Here is a 15,339-nt window from a genome sequence, read left to right on the forward strand (position 1 = left end):
CCATATCACAGAGACGTTTTTAGCTTTGTTAGATGTTGTTAGCTTAACATGACCAAATGTCTTAGAAATTTCTGGTAAGAAGGAGCCATGTGAGACGGAACACAAGACACACTGGGCTAGTTTTAAATCAGGCCAATTACTCCAAATCATAAGAACAATTGTTTGGTTGTGAATTAACTAAGCTTTGTTTGACCAGACCATGTAACATCAATACTTAGCTTGTGACTGCACCTCCTTCAAATGCTTTACTTAATGTGGCTCTTCTATTGATTTAATAGGAATGTGCGTGATCACCATAGACTGTATAAAATATGGACGTAGTATCCGTGACGTCACCCATCTGTTCCTGAGAGCTGTTTTTAAGCAAAAAGACGGCAGCAGCCATATTGGAAATGCGGAACTCAACCAGGCAGAGTGTGACGTAGTGTGAGCCTCCTAGCCAATAGATATGTGTTCCCAACCGGGAGTCACGTCAGTCATGTCCTTATTTGGGCAAAACTCGTAATCCAAGCCGTTTTTTGAACCAGGCTGTAAACATGTTTATTAATGCTGCAAAGATCGTGTTTTTCCCATTCATGTCTATGTGGTTTCCGGTGTTTCTGCAGCCAGCCTCAAGCGGATTTTCGATGTATTGCAGTTTATAGCACTTCCGCATTGGCTTCATCGTTTGAAACCGGAGGTTGCCGCTTGGTGATCACACAAGTCCACATTCAAACTCTTAGAAATCAGGGAAGTGAAGTATGCCTTATTTTTTGTTAAAATGTATAAGGCAATAGTTCTGATTGACCGAAAAAAGAGAAGACACAAAGATCACAATCATGTGAGAGAAACAAACCTGTTCAAAGAATTCATCCATGAAGCCTTTATCCATCCCCACGGCGACTTCATCCTCCTCCTCTGTCGTCTCCTTCCCCTGCGCAAACAAACAAGCCATTATGAATGATTTGAAACATCTAGAAGACGATTCATGAACACAATCACAGTAGTTATATATTATTAAAAAGACATGAATGAAAGACGTGCTCAGCAATAAAACAGGTCATGACTTGCAATGTATAATTCAAGGTTAAACAGAACAATATTAACACTCTTCTCACCACTCCACCCATCAACTGATTAGAAACAAGAGCGCTTAGCTACACTTGTAATTAGAACCACAGGTTGAGTGATTAGCAAGTCATTACTGAGTTAGGACCTACGGGCAGAACAAAATTTAACTTGTACACACATTTGACAGCCTGCAAACACATGCACCATTACGCACTGAGAGAGAAACACCAAGCTTGAAGACAAAATTATTCAGGGGGAGGAAAGACATATTAACATATTTGTCAATAGTTATGTGACATGTTGATACATGGCTGAGGTTTTTCAGCAAGAAACTACTGCTACTAGAGGGTCAGGTTAGCTTAGCTTCACACAAAGACTGAAAACAAGTGAAAACAGTTACCATGCCTCTTTCAAAAGGTAGCAAAGTCAAACCACAAGGTTCTTTAAAGCTAACCAACCAACATGTTGTTATCTAAATGTCCAATTACTGCTTTACTTGCACAATGAATGAAACATTTTCCATTCTGGTGTGAACTCTCTATCAAAAGAAAACTCAAGAGAGCAGAGAGAGTTTTTCTGCTAAAATGAGCACAGGCCTTTGTTTTCTACTGTTGCAACTTAGTATATATTCACACCAGCAAGGTCTGATACTGTTCAGAGTATCAGTCATATATTGCGTTTCTAAAAGACTGCAAACAAAAGCTTTTCAAACAGAAACTATAACAAGAACACATTGACATGGCAGCAATAATGAATAATGAGGCCTTCAAAGCCTGTTTGTATCCCTGAGGAAAGATTCCAACGCCTGAACCTCAAACTTTTGCAAACACTCCTCTTCAGAAGTTATAACTTCTCAAACTATTAAGTATTTAGACACTTATTCATTCTGAAATCACTCATTTTAATCACATATCAGCCATTAAACTACATTAGCAGCAAACTCATGTGCCTACATCTCATTCATCTTGCCTCTGTCAAACTAATTCAATTCCCTTTTAGATGATTATGAGATACTTTGCTTATCAACACTGAGGAGAGGCAGAGCAGTTGTCATCATCCTCATTTTCATCCTGCCTTTAACTTACCAATACATTTGAAAATCACAGACAAGTGTATGTAAATTAATTTGCATATGATGTGTAATTTTTGGGATGTGTGATGAACTGCGTACAAAAAATACTGTCTGGTTTATCAATTAGTTGATTGATTGATAAATAGAGCAGAAAATTTGGTTAAATGATTTAGACTTTTCCCACTTTCCCAAATGGGCAAATTTTATCCTTGTTATTGTACTCAAATTCTGTATAAACCTTAGCTCTGGGTATGTATAATAAACGTGTACATCTGTGGGTGCTGAGTTAGCAGAGCCTTACTGGAGAGTTTGAATATTGTTAATATAGTGGAGGGTCTTTTGAGTCTATGGTCAAATCAACAAACTTCATAGAAGTGAAAAATTGTACCTTATAAGTCAGAGCTTTACAAAATAAGTCAAACTGACAATAAAAGAGAGCTCTTCAAACAAAAAGTTTCCAAACATACATTTCCATCACGGCACACCGTAATGGAATCAGAGTTTGCTGTTGTTTTCCATCATGTGCATGAATTTGCACGACCAAGTGAGGGAGAAACTGTCTGCAACATGAATATTGTGCAACCTTTATTTGCATACGTCTGGTGGTCACAGGAATGTGTTTATGCAAACTTTCTTGTTATATCATCCACAGGTCAAATCTGTTGGGAGTTTAGGTGATATCATAGCATAAATAGGTGAGGCAGGCGAGAGAGGTTGGAAAAAGGAGAGCAGATCAAGAAGAGAGTATGCAATACTTGAGAAAAACGTCTGAGATGGCAGACTTCAAGGAAAGATGGTGCAACAAATGGTGAGAAACTGAGTGAGATGGTTGTGGAGCCACTCTGTTGGTGCTTACATTGTTTAAACAGTTGAACTATATATAATCCAACAAATGTAATCCAAAAAATAAAGTATCTCACTCAAAAGCACACTGAGTGACTGTCTAAAGATTACAAATTTGAGAGTGTAACATCAAGGTGCTCAGCTTCTAATGTTGTGGGAATGATTTTCTTGGTAAGTGTCTCGTTTTGGAACAAAAATGCTCACATGGTAGTTATAAATAAAGTTATGTGTTGGTATGGCAATAAGCTTTATTTGAGGAACTATTAGGAGCAGAGAAAAAGGCAGAAGCAGCAGGAAGCAGAGGAGGAGGAGGAGGACTAGCAGGGAATCAGAATAAGCACCAGTATTGCATTCTGCCTCCACAGAGAGATTCTGCATGTCCTGTGGAGAAGAGGAGGTTTTACTTTGAGTGGTCAGAAGGGGAGAGGACCGAGTGGTGCATCCCTAATCTCCACCTCCCACATAGATCTGAAGCTCCTGCTGAGGCTGGGAGAGGACTAACACGCTGCACGCTTTCCTCGCAGACTCGGACTTGAGTGTCCACACACAGCAGATGCTCTGAGACGGACACACAAACACACATGCACACTACAGCTGACACAGTGATAATATACAGCAGGCGCAGAGGGAACAGGCCTTTACAAGCTGGTCGACCCATTAAGCCCTAACCCCACGGTTTATACTTCCTATGGGGCTTACACTCAGGTGAAAGTGCCCGACAGGAGCGGTGACCTGATTATGCTGTTTATTAGATTAGAGAATTGTGCTAGGGTCCAGGCCAGCAGGGAGTCACTCCATAAAGACAAAAAACAGCTGCTGAATGTCCAGTGCAAACAAGTCGGGGAGGAAATATAGTCCACAAGGGAAAGAGGACTGATCAAACTGACATAGTGTGAAGTAGTCCATAGTAATAAAGGGACAGTTCAATTTTTGGGGGAAGTGGGGTTATATGAAGTACTTGTCAGTAGTAAGTGTATATTACATACAGGAGATCCCGATTAGAAACCAACCACAGAAATGAAGATGGATTGAGGTGATGCAGACAACTTTCCTGTGGTCTAACAAATTCAAATCTGACATAATTTTTGGAAATCATGGACACCACATCTTCTGGCAGGAAGACAGAGTGTGCAGGACAAAAGAGGCAAAAAACAAACAGCTGGCGGTGTTGCCTTGCCAAATATTTCACACAGACATCTACATACAAGAGGATCTAACAATCTGATTCTCTCAACACCATCTCCATTCTTTCTCACTTTTGATGCTAGTCAGACTGAAAAAAGGGCAACATAGGAAAAGATGCCATGTCTGGAAGTTCTTTAAAGCTCACCACTGGCTACAGCCGGGTTGTGAAACATTAGCAGTCACTGCCAGAAGCTACATCGCCCTCAGATGAAAGCCAATGGATTTACAGATTGAGTATGCAGGCTGCCAAAATCACAGCTGACAATGGCATAGACAAAAAGAGGAGGACAAACATGGCAACACAACAATTATCAAAAGCTCTGTAGGAGTCATTGTATGGAAGACACAGAGACACTGGGTATGTTGATGTGTAAGACAACACAGAGTGTGTGTATTCAGTCCTGTTTCCTGGTTCTGTCAGAGAATGAGACAGAGAAATGCCGAGAGGGACACGTCCAGTAGTGACGGGAACCCGTGTGGGCAGCACTTTATTGTCTTTCTGTGTTTCCATATTAAAACAGACTTGTTTCACGCGTCTTTGTATTACAGCCAACTCAAGCAGCCTCCTGCAGTCCCATTAGAAATGACTGATAAAAATCTGTCAAAAATCAGAGGAATACCGAGAGCACAACCAAATGTATTATCATAATACAGCAAAGTAACAGTCATTATGGGCGGGCGCTCATTCATACACACACTCTTTTTGGACACTTGATTTTATGTATTTTCTTTGCCAACACCAGAAAAGTAAAACAGTTTAAAAAAAACACCTGAATGTAGGACTGTTTTGTGAAGGACAGTTGTGCACTGACACTCATAAACATAGTCCTCATCCCATCCCGCATCCCTCCTCAACTCCCCTCTTCATATTCTGTACCTGTCCTATACTGCTATTTGCCTCAATACCTTTGAAAGCATATTAAGATGCCATGATGGGGGTCTTTTTTCAAAATGCTTTTTATAGCTCTTCATCCTGATGCACTTTTAAAGTTAAATTTCTGAAAACTCAAATTGAAGTGTTTCCTGATTAAACAGAGACACACTGTGAACTCAGTACGTTTGCCTATATATGTAATAATTCTACCAGATCAGTTCCTATCTTCTGGTCAGTTCATCAAAACTATAAAACACGCTTCTTCAAAATTAAACATATAACTTTTCCTTGTAAAATGTTCCTAGCACCCTTTTTTTTTATGAATTTCAGGTTGCCTTCAAGGTACTTTTGAAGCCCCGCTGCGCTTGTCAATATCTCCTCCCCCTCACTGACCAATCAAAACCAAAGAGGGCCAGGACTTGCGATATCATCTTTCAACAACAATGGTGGAGGAGAAAATCGCCAGGCTCAATTTTTGAGGAGCAATTTCCAGGTATAGAGCTGCTGCTAATACAAGAACACAATAGCTTTCTATTGTTTTTACGTTTTCTTTGCAAAATGTCTTTAAATAAAGGAAAATCTTAAGCATAAAGAGCAATTTAAAACAGACTGAATGGTCACTACTACTGGGGGAAGTGGATGTGCTGTGAGACGACTTGAGTAACCTGGCTCTGAGTAAGCAACACCCTCTGAGAGGCACTCTACAAAATAGAGAATGTGGACGCTGTAAGTGCAAGAAATGCTATCAGTGGACACAGACCCTTGAATTACCTTTCAGAAAAAATATGGACATTTGATAGATCTTGCAATGTAAAAAAAAGCTAAGTCTTTGATTTCTAACTGAAGGGCTACTTCTGGAGAGCCTCATCAATGTTTATTTTTTTAAACGTATTTCTTTAAAACTTTTAGTGAGTCAATCAATTTTCATTTAGCTGAAATGTGTCCTATTGGTGATAGAACTCCATATCTGGGCCAATCTGACGAAAGGCAAATGTGTATGACAAAAAATGCATCCCGACTCCAAAACAATTGGTTGGATGGTTTCAAATCATTTAATGGTTGTTTCTTAAAAATAGTGCAAAGACAATATAACCTTTTTCAAATTTCAACATTTTATATATTCTTGTTGCATAATTTTTTATCAAATTTAGGCTCTAAACGATTTACAAACCTTCAATTTCTGTTTTTACAATTTTACACAGCAGCCCAACTTTTCTGAAATAATGGATGTAATTAGGAATTTTGGTTAACCAATCTTTAGTTAGAGTGAGCAGCTGGGGGCTGTACTACTTCAATCAATCTTTTCAAGTTTTCATTAGATATGTCTGAAAAACTGGGAGAAAAAAATGCAAATCAGCTGTTTGGACAAGATGCTGCAAAACCAAATTTTCACTTCAGCCCTTTCTCTCTTTCTCTCTCCTCTCTCAAAGGAGGTGCAAAGCCCTCAGGACAGTCTCTGTCTACAGCCTGAGAGATTAACAAGCCGTATTGTGCAGCAACAGCTGGCGGTAAAACCACACAAGAAAATTAATTCTCACTTTCATTTTAGGCGTGAAAACAGGTGTTTGGATGTTGAATGACTTTATATGAATGAGATTTTTACTGAATTTAAAGGTCATCATTCCATCCGCCCTATGATCAGCACCAAAACACATACTGGAAATGAATTTAAAGAAATAAATTTAATGGATTGATTTGATTAACAGCAGCAGAGCAGTCGTCTTACAGAGCAGACGAACCAATACCACAAACCACCGAACCGATCTCACAGACTGATGGTCCGACTGCTTGGCTGACCGAATGAGTGTCAGAGTTAATGAGCGGCTGATAAAAGAGAAGGAGGATAGAGTGTGTAAGGCTATCAAGACAGGATAATTACACAACCAGGGAGCAGGGCGGGTGACGGGAGGACACAGGATGTGAGAGATTGAACCGGCCAAATGTAAACCTCAGTCTGTTCCTTTCACATTACTGTGCTGTCTCCTCACTGACAGCAACACCAGCAACAATCTCGGAAGAGAATCAACAAGTCTCCATCTTTGGTTCATTGCTTCCAATAACTGTGAGCTGTTTTCACTTGTGGACATCTGGATAAAAATAATGCGCTACAATTCTCCATGTGGACTGGCAGATCAATGCACTCCTACTGATAACTCACCAAGGAAATCCTGTTTGCTTTAAATCTTAGACATGGACTCTGTTTCGGCCCAGAAGTGCAGCACAACAAATTGTTGGAGCAATCACAGAGGAAAAATCTTTTGTTTTGTTTTGCCAAGTTTAAACTTGTACAAATCTCTGCTTCCTGTCTCTAATGATTATCTCAACAGTCTTGGCACTCACAAAAACAACAGAACCAGCCAGCAGAAATCCATTCCATCAAGCCCTAATTGATTTCTTGGTGACCTATAAACACAAACCCTAAAGTTGTTGTGACAAAATTGCACATGCAGTAGAAACTGTGAGTAAATTACTGACATCCTTCTCTAGGAGTTGCATTTCTGACCTCCTTTTATCATTTTAAGTCTGTTTTTTTTTTTCAAAATCAACTGCTGAGGGAAATATCTGCCTCCTCATTTGCTGAGTGATCCACTTTGTCCATGAACAAGTAGCTAACTGTAGTCCTTTTCACACGTGAACAGCACTCCAGAAAATTTCAGGGGGGAATTAATTTGTGAACATAACTTGCCAAACATGTTCATGTCCTTTCAACATATATTCCCTTGATAGTCTTTGTGTTGAAATATCTGCCTGAAATTGCGGTGAGCCAATGAGCCATCCATGATAGGGCTCAAACTGAGCAGAGCTTTGCTGCTTTAAACTCTTTACTGCTCTCTTCAGCTGCAAGGATTATGTTAGGTGTTTCACTTTTGCGTAATTGAGATTATGATAAACTTATCACAGGACATTGATGTGTTAAAAAAAATAAACGCAGATTATTTACACTCTGTTATGCTCCCTGGCTATTCCTATACGCAACTAATTAACTTCATCAATTAATCACAGAGCCTGTTATTGATCAGATCATGTCTTGTACTCACCTGACAGCAAGAGTTCTGTAACATTCTGTGTGATATCAACACAGAACACCCCTTCAGAAGACTCCTCCTCCTCCATGCCCTACTAATCCTCCCTACCCCCACTTTACCCCCATACAACAAACCATTGTATTTAAGTATGAGAGTGTATCACACGGACAATCCCTTCTGTAAGCACAAGGGTAAAAGGCAGTCCTGGTGAATTCCAGGTCCTGAATGTCCTGACATCATCTAGAAAAGGCCAGTGTGAAACAGCCTTGTGTCTGTCAGCCATTTGGTGCAGAGAATGAAGTGTGCTTCAGAAGATATTTTCTGAAAACAAGTCTTGTGTTCGTAACAAGGATAATGAGAGTGGCGAGACCAAACAAAAACACTGAAGAGAGGCTTAAAAACCTTCATCTGCCAACATAATTAAATCTAAGCCGGCTAAATTCCCTCAAAACTGGAACCAGCAAATTTAAATTTTCTGGCTAGACAAATAAATGTCATTCTGAGTGACAACTATTTATTATGAAAAATATCGTGCCTCAATTTCTTTTGCAGGAAGGCAGTCATCTTCCTGCAGCAAAACCTAAAAATTGTGACAGAAAAACGGTGAAGGTGCAGATGAGATCAAGGCAGCATACAACTTGCTGTAATTCAACTTTGCTAAATAACTTCCCCTAAATCAGCATGTTAGGAATGGAAGTGAATGGAGAGTAGTGTGGCCCCAGATATTAAACATGGACAATATTAATGATCAGATATCCTGTTGTGTGGGTGGAACCCTGAGGACAAACGAGAACACACTGTGGATTGTCTCGTGGAAGGAAACTGACCGACACAACAAACGCAGCCACGGCAACAACACTTGGTGATCTTTGGCGACAACAAAACGTGCCACAATAGAAATGACACGATGTACCAGGTAGCTAAGCAGCTAGCAAGGTTTAGCTTGGCAACTATCCCATCAACCGCCATGTTTCTTCACTCTGAAGTCACATTTGACCATGAGAGATTTTCTGACATGTCCAGTTTTGAGAGTCAGGACTCTGGTTGTTGGTGAATGGAATCTGCTAGTGTGTGTCGTGCTTTATATCGCAGTGCACTCCACACAGTATAAGAACTACAATGTTCACGCCGTCATTATTTGTGTGGGGTCTCTCACATTTTCAAAATCTTCTATGACTTTAAAAATCTTCAGATCATTTTATAAATCTCCAAGACTCAAATTTGTCAACAACCTTGAAAACAACATGTTTTAAACCTCAAAAGGAGCCATCAGTTACCTGTTATAAATCTGATGTGATCTTTTCAGTATTTCTTTATCTAGCATGGATATTTTGCAATCCAGGGAAACAAAGATCTGGCAGAGGTTAACAGGAGCATTTTACCAGACCTGCCCTCAGCAAGCAGAGTCCATCTGATACAGAAGAGGAAGGATAATGTGGGCGGGAGAAAAGTCGAAGCACTAACACAGCAGCAGCAGCATAGAGTCAAAGTGTTTGCATGTTCAACAGTTTTCCTTTTTTTCCTTCCAATCCTCCTCACTGTCCTCCCCCTTTCATCATCTTCCTTTTTCTTTCTCTCTCTCCCTGTCTGTCATCCTCATAACTCCTTTTAAAGAATCTCTGCAGCGGCTGGCCCACACAGCATGGACTTGGTTACCTTTGTCGCACGCCTTCACTTTATGTCTTTTTTCTTTGCCATCCCACTACTCTTCATCTAGACCACGTGAGCACTCATTTATCCAACAAACTTGTACTTCAGATGCTTCAATATTGTGTCTGTTAGCCTGGTCCTGAGAGAAGCAACCTTTCCGGCTGTATTTTTCCGGGTATGGTCAGAATGACAACTAGCTGAATTTATTTGATCATCCTCATGCACTCATCTGCTCATCCTCTCTTTTCCCCCTCTGCCCTGTCTTTCATCCTTATCCATCCTCTGCCTCCCTCACATCTCTCTGACCTTTAATAGTGTAATCATCAAAGTGGTGCCATTTAAACACGCATAAATACTAATTTACAAACTGCTACACAATCAAAGGTTAAATAATTGCGATACAATTATAGCAAGTCTTTCCAAGGATCAATAATAATCCATTTCACGGCAGAATTCAAATGTTTGCAGCTGCCAGTCCTCACAAAGATAGCTCTTTAAATGACCTGTAAGACTAAATCCTTACCTAAATGGTGTAGGTAAGGATTTGAATATAAAAGTAGAGATGATGCTGATATCTGTAACATTAACCGCCTCTGATATTGCCAAATTGTACGATCAGCATCTGCATCCATTCATCAATCTGATACACAAATAAAAGCTCAGAGTAAAAGCAGCTTTCATCAGAAATCATTTACCACTTTTTATTCCAGAGAAAGCTAGCATGGAGCTAATATGGCTGCCAAGGATAACAAGAATAGAATAGAATAGAATGTACTTTATTCATCCCCAAAGGGGGAAATTCAGGTGTCTGGCAGATAAAATTATAAAAATCATATAAAACAAGTAATTCCGGTGTCTGTCAGCTCATCTCCCATTGGATAGAGAGTTATGAAGCCTAATGGCTGCTGGGATGAATGATTTTCTGTATCTCTCAGTCCTGCAGCGCAGAGAGATGAGCCGTCCACTGCTGCTGTTTCTCTGGTCCACAAAGAAGTTGTGAAGTGGATGATCTGTGTAATTTAGAATGGTCTCCAGCTTCTTCTGCGTGCATCTCTACACCACAGTCTCCAGTGAGTCCAACCTGGTTCCAATCACAGTGCCAGCTCTTTTCACTAGTTTGTCCAGTTGTCTTGAACTACTGTTCAAGAGCAGTAAAGAACTGATGTATCCAGTGTCAAAAGCAAATTACAACAACGCAGAGCAAGTGGAGAACACAATGTCCACTAAGTTGAAGCTATTTTTTTTACTTTGTATTTCTCTAACACTTCGGAAGACACACCGGAAAGGCTGCTAACCTTGTTGCCGTTGGCTCAGCTTGTTGATTGGCACTCTGCTTGTTTCCAGGTTATAGTTTCTTAAATGTTCCTTGTTTGTGAGGTATGTGAAGAGAGACAAATTACAGCCGAGGTCTCTTACTCTCCAAAGTAAAGTTACAGGATAATTAAAACTGTTCAAACACAGGGCACTAGTTTGGCCTATGGGTGGTTAAGTTACAAGCCCCATAGACAGAGGCTAGAGTCTTCAATTCTGGGTTAGAGTCTAAGCCTTTTATCTCATGAAATTCCACACTCTCTCTCCCAGATTCTTGCTCTATCTGCTGTCCTATTCTCTAAATAAATACATGAATCCCCCAAAAATAAAGCAAACAAATGAAAACTGTTAAAACACCATTGTAAGAATGTAAAAACACAAGCTGCAGATGGTCAGCCAGTGGGCACAGGGATGTTTGAGAAAAAGCTTCAATTGAACTTCTATGACAAATCACAGGCAAAGAAAAGCAATGTGCTGTCAACACTTGCGTTATGGCTTTCTTTTTCTCTACTCCAAGTCCCATTTGTCCCCCTGTTGGGTGCATTCAGAGCGCCTCAGTCCATAACCCACTGACCATGAAGGATTGTGGCAGCACCAATGTGCCACTAACACAATTATACTGAAGATATGGGCAAACAGTAACGGAGAGAGAGAAGGATGTTGATGGCTGGCAGGGAGTGTAGAGAAAGGATCATGGCAGCAGGAGGGAAAGATGAAAGAGCTGCAGGGCAAGAAAGAGCTGCAAAAAAGACAGCAAGCAGAATGTTTCTAAACTTGAAAATATAAGTACTTCATGGGGTAGTTTATTTTCATTACCACATGAATCACATTATCTCAAATCATTCCATCAGTTGTTGGTCTTCAAAATTTGGTTTGGCTTGGGAAAGTTCAGTTGCAGGAAAAAAAACAGATCAGGGTAGAAATAAGTGCATCGGTTATATAATATAAGCACTAGGGGTGTAAAGATTCACCAATCCAAATCAAGTGCATCAGCCTGCGGCACCCTCAATCAGTAAAAATGTCATACAAACTGGTCCATGGCCCGGTTTTGATGCACTCGATCTGGTTGACTGAGGTTTTGAAGTGTTACAGTGTCTTCAATCTTACAGGACTAGCACCTTGACTTTCTTTCATAAGAGCAACATTCGCTTAGGATGCTGATCGGTGAGCTCACAGGAAAAAAACAACCACGTCTGAGATTGGCAAAGTGAAGAGATCAGGACATTGACTTAATATGAAGGAAGGAAAACTTTTGAAAGTTGTTGTTCATCAGCTGAAAGACAAATTTAACCAGATAAGACCCTATGACATTCTGTGTAACCTGAGCTACAATGATAACATTTGCTCGCAGCCACCAAAAATAAACACTTTTTCCAAGTCTGTGGTTTTCTAGCCGTCTATGGACAGTTTTGTTGCCAAGGTAAGCTGTGTCGTTTGGAGTGATAGCTTGTGACATGGTTTATACAAGACACCAAGCAAAAAATGTCACTGAGCCACAGTGAATGCTACTATATTTTAGTAAATTGTTCCTGCATCGGATTGTAGCCACCAAGGCTCAAACAGATCCGATTGTCTGGTGAAGGAGAGATGCACAGCCCCAGTATGTAAGTACATCTGATAAGTACATACAAAACCTTAAATATATGATGTGATTTAGTAAGTGACGCATGTAAGCTAAAAGAAAAAGTCAATTAATTTTTTGGACTTACACAAGACAAGAAAAACCAAATCCTTAGCAAAGGTCCAGTGTTGTTTGACACATCCAGCAACCAAAACCACCTCCCTAATTGGTTTTCTGAATTTCTTTCTACATCTCGAAACTGCTTCTGTCCTCTTTTACCCCAATTACTACGGCTACAGGTGATGTCGCCTTACTTAACATATATTTGGGTTGTAAAAATACCTGCAGGGATATTTTTAGTGTTCAAAAAGTTGCCTTTAAGTCCCTCGTTTTTATGGTAAACTGTCTAACATCCACACAAGTAAGGACATCCTCAAATGGTTCACAACAATGGCTGGTAATGGTTTTAGTTTGTATCAGCGATACCCTTCAAAACAAAATGCCAGAAAAGAACAAGGCCTATGAAATTCACAGGAACAGGCAACTGATGGCAAATGATGTATTTAGTTGTTGATTGTGGTTGTTGGTTAAAAGTTACTGTTCAGCCTCACTCTGACAAGAATAAGCATATTATTATTGTAATTATTATAAACTATTATTCCCCAACAAAGACACACAGGGCTACTTCTGGCCCTAATGAGGTCAATGACTGTTCACATCTGCATTAATTTCCAACTAGTGTCCAAGATCAGGGATGTTATCTGCACTGTGCTGCCATTGATCATAAGATGATATGGTTGGCAAATTACAAATTCAATTTCAGCGGTAGCAACAAAGATGACCTGAGGCTAATTCTCCCACAGCAGATGAAGAGGGTTTGATTATAGATTCATCATCATTTATTATTACGATCTTCATCAGCATACACCTTGGGAGGTGCTGCTCAGAGAAGCATGAGAATGAACAAATGTAACCACACAAACCCATCAGTAGGCACTGACATCACAACACAGTGGTTTCAAGGAAATCTCACAGGCAGAAGACAGCTTCAAAAGAGAGAAAGACTCATTTTATACTTTTTTGGTGTACATAAGGACAGTGTAGTGCACAGCAATTCAATGACTATCCATTCACACATTTCAAAAATACCTATTAGCAGCCCACAGATATTAATGCAACTGTCACCTCATTTGCAGAGACAAACAAGTCCCTGGTGAAATGCCAGATCGGTCACACTCATTTCAAGGCTCATTAATGCAATTATACAACCTGTATGTGTTGATGAGTGATGTGTGTGTGACTGTTCGTGCGTGCCTCTCTAGTGACAATACTGGCGAGTGGCAACACATTTTACTGCTCCCTTAACGCTCTCCAACACTTTAAGCATTAAGGGAGCTTAAAGTTCAGAATGGGGACAAATAAAACCTCTGACCCTAGTGTTATGTCTCACATATTCATTTCAGAGGTAATTTCTTAAGGTTGTGTGAATATTGTCTTGTGTCATTATGAAGACAGAAATGTTTATTTTGAAATGGCTGTAAAAGGGCATGCATCTTGAAAAACAATAATGGTACTTAGTTTGTTCAGCATCGGGCTGATAGGAGCACAGGGTAAGTTTAGAAATGTTGTTGCTAAAATAGAGAACTTTTTGGTGACTTCATAACCTTTCTTTGTGGATTCTTTTTTAACTTTGAGGATGTGTGTAAACTAGCAAGAATGCTGCATTAGCTTGACTTTAGCTTGATTGTGCTTGGTCATGCTCGATCAGCATCCACTGGCTTATTAACACAGTTCTAAACTAATTAATTGTTTTCACTAGACTCTACTTTGTTAAAACAGGCAGGGTGACATTAGCATGAGTAAGATAATTAAAAATGCATCATTTATTGGTTTGGTTTAAAAGAAATGACTCATTATTCAACTTTAGGTTAACAATGCAAAGCTAAAGCACTCTGTTCAAGCTAGTCATTTTTACAAAACAGTGAAACTCATGATTAATGAAACAGTAATTTTGATACATTTTTGTCCTTACGTTTACTGCACACAAGCTTTGAGTTATTATTACATAAATTAAGACTTTCAAAATGCTAAAGTGAAACATTTTCTAAGTGCTAAAGTGATGGTTGTATTTAGCTTTCTTTTCTTTTTATCTACCTCTTACTGTGTGTTCATCTATTTTGCGCTTCAGGCGGGGAAACATGTATGAGTTGTGTCTGAAAATAGTGCTCAAACAAAGTGGCTTTAAGACAACAAAGTAAAGTCCTGAAAGTTTTCAAAATAGAGTGTACAACCTTTGTGTTTGGGACGTTTTTATTTTTAAATTTGCTTAATTATGTGAGAAAGTTTACTCAGTCTGTTGGTGGCCAGGCCTCCGTGCTAGTTCTCCGGCTGGTTTCTCAACAAAGAGGTCAAACTGACCTGTCTCATGTGGGTAGTATACTTTATAATAACAAGTACCAACTATCTCACTTGATCTAATAATAATACCTTTTATTAAAAAAACTGTAAGAAGCCAGTGTCATGTACTGTAATCTTTTGTGAACCATAAGAGGAGAGTCAGACCATCATTCATCAAGGGATTCTGTGGTGTCCTTTTCTCTCCCTGTTGTCTACGTCACAGAGGAAGTGTCAACAGTCAATATCAGGTCAAGGATGGAAGAAAAAGAGGTTAAGATATTGAATGAAAAGGGATGAAGGGGAGATGGATGCAAGGAAAGAAAAAAAGGATGGCATAATGAAAAGAATAAGAAAGGCAAATACACACACG

At 39.6% G+C, this 15,339-nt stretch overlaps 1 protein-coding gene across 2 annotated transcripts in view; it reads right to left on the reverse strand.

Annotated features, from left to right (window-relative positions):
- The window catches only part of LOC117824856 (syntaxin-1A-like), a 71,628-nt gene that overhangs the window by 50,917 nt on the left and 5,372 nt on the right, over positions 1–15,339 (reverse strand). For both annotated transcript variants that reach the window (XR_004633734.1, XM_034700343.1), the window contains exon 2: positions 836–913. Coding sequence is in view for 1 of the 2 variants with exons in the window: in XM_034700343.1 (XP_034556234.1) it covers positions 836–913 (78 nt within the window). In the remaining variant the exon portion in view is untranslated. The remainder of the gene's footprint in view (positions 1–835; positions 914–15,339) is intronic.

Source organism: Notolabrus celidotus, chromosome 14, assembly GCF_009762535.1.
Source record: "Notolabrus celidotus isolate fNotCel1 chromosome 14, fNotCel1.pri, whole genome shotgun sequence".
Classification (NCBI taxonomy): Eukaryota; Metazoa; Chordata; class Actinopteri; order Labriformes; family Labridae; genus Notolabrus; species Notolabrus celidotus.